We start from the raw sequence: 580 nt of genomic DNA, 5'->3' as shown, positions 1-580 counted from the left end.
ATTGACCAAGAGGATATATGTGTCGGAGGTGGAGGGAACGAGGAGAAGAGGGAGACCAAATTGGAGGTGGAAAGATGGAGTGAAAAAGATTTTGTGTGATCGGGGCCTGAACATGCAGGAGGGTGAAAGGAGGGCAAGGAATAGAGTGAATTGGAGTCATGTGGTATACAGGGGTTGACGTGCTGTCAGTGGATTGAATCAAGGCATGTGAAGCGTCTGGGGTAAACCATGGAAAGCTGTGTAGGTATGTATATTTGCGTGTGTGGACGTGTGTATGTACATGTGTATGGGGGGGGGGGGGGGGTTGGGCCATTTCTTTCGTCTGTTTCCTTGCGCTACCTCGCAAACGCGGGAGACAGCGACAAAGTATAAAAAAAAAAAAAAAAAAAAAAAATATATATATATATATATATGATCCCTTATCTTCATTACTTGACACCATGGGGTTAAGTTTATTTCTGGGTTTGTGAGGTACCCACCTATATTAAGCTTCTGGGATATAAAGGTGTCTTTCATCAATCAAAACACGAAAGAAGACAACACCATAATGATCATACTTCACCGTAAAGACGTGGCCTCT

General features: G+C 43.4%; 1 protein-coding gene across 1 annotated transcript in view; it reads left to right on the top strand.

The window, feature by feature from the left end:
* The first annotated feature begins 547 nt into the window (after positions 1-547).
* The window catches only part of LOC139754840 (uncharacterized), an 864-nt gene continuing 831 nt past the window's right edge, over positions 548-580 (top strand). The window contains exon 1 of the mRNA XM_071672704.1: positions 548-580. This exon is cut by the window's right edge and continues 831 nt beyond it. Within this exon, the coding sequence (XP_071528805.1) occupies positions 548-580 (33 nt within the window).

Source organism: Panulirus ornatus, chromosome 17 (genome assembly GCF_036320965.1).
Source record: "Panulirus ornatus isolate Po-2019 chromosome 17, ASM3632096v1, whole genome shotgun sequence".
Taxonomy (NCBI): domain Eukaryota; kingdom Metazoa; phylum Arthropoda; class Malacostraca; order Decapoda; family Palinuridae; genus Panulirus; species Panulirus ornatus.
The sequence above is the reverse complement of the archived record's forward strand: the minus strand, read 5'-3'. Positions and strand labels throughout refer to the sequence as shown.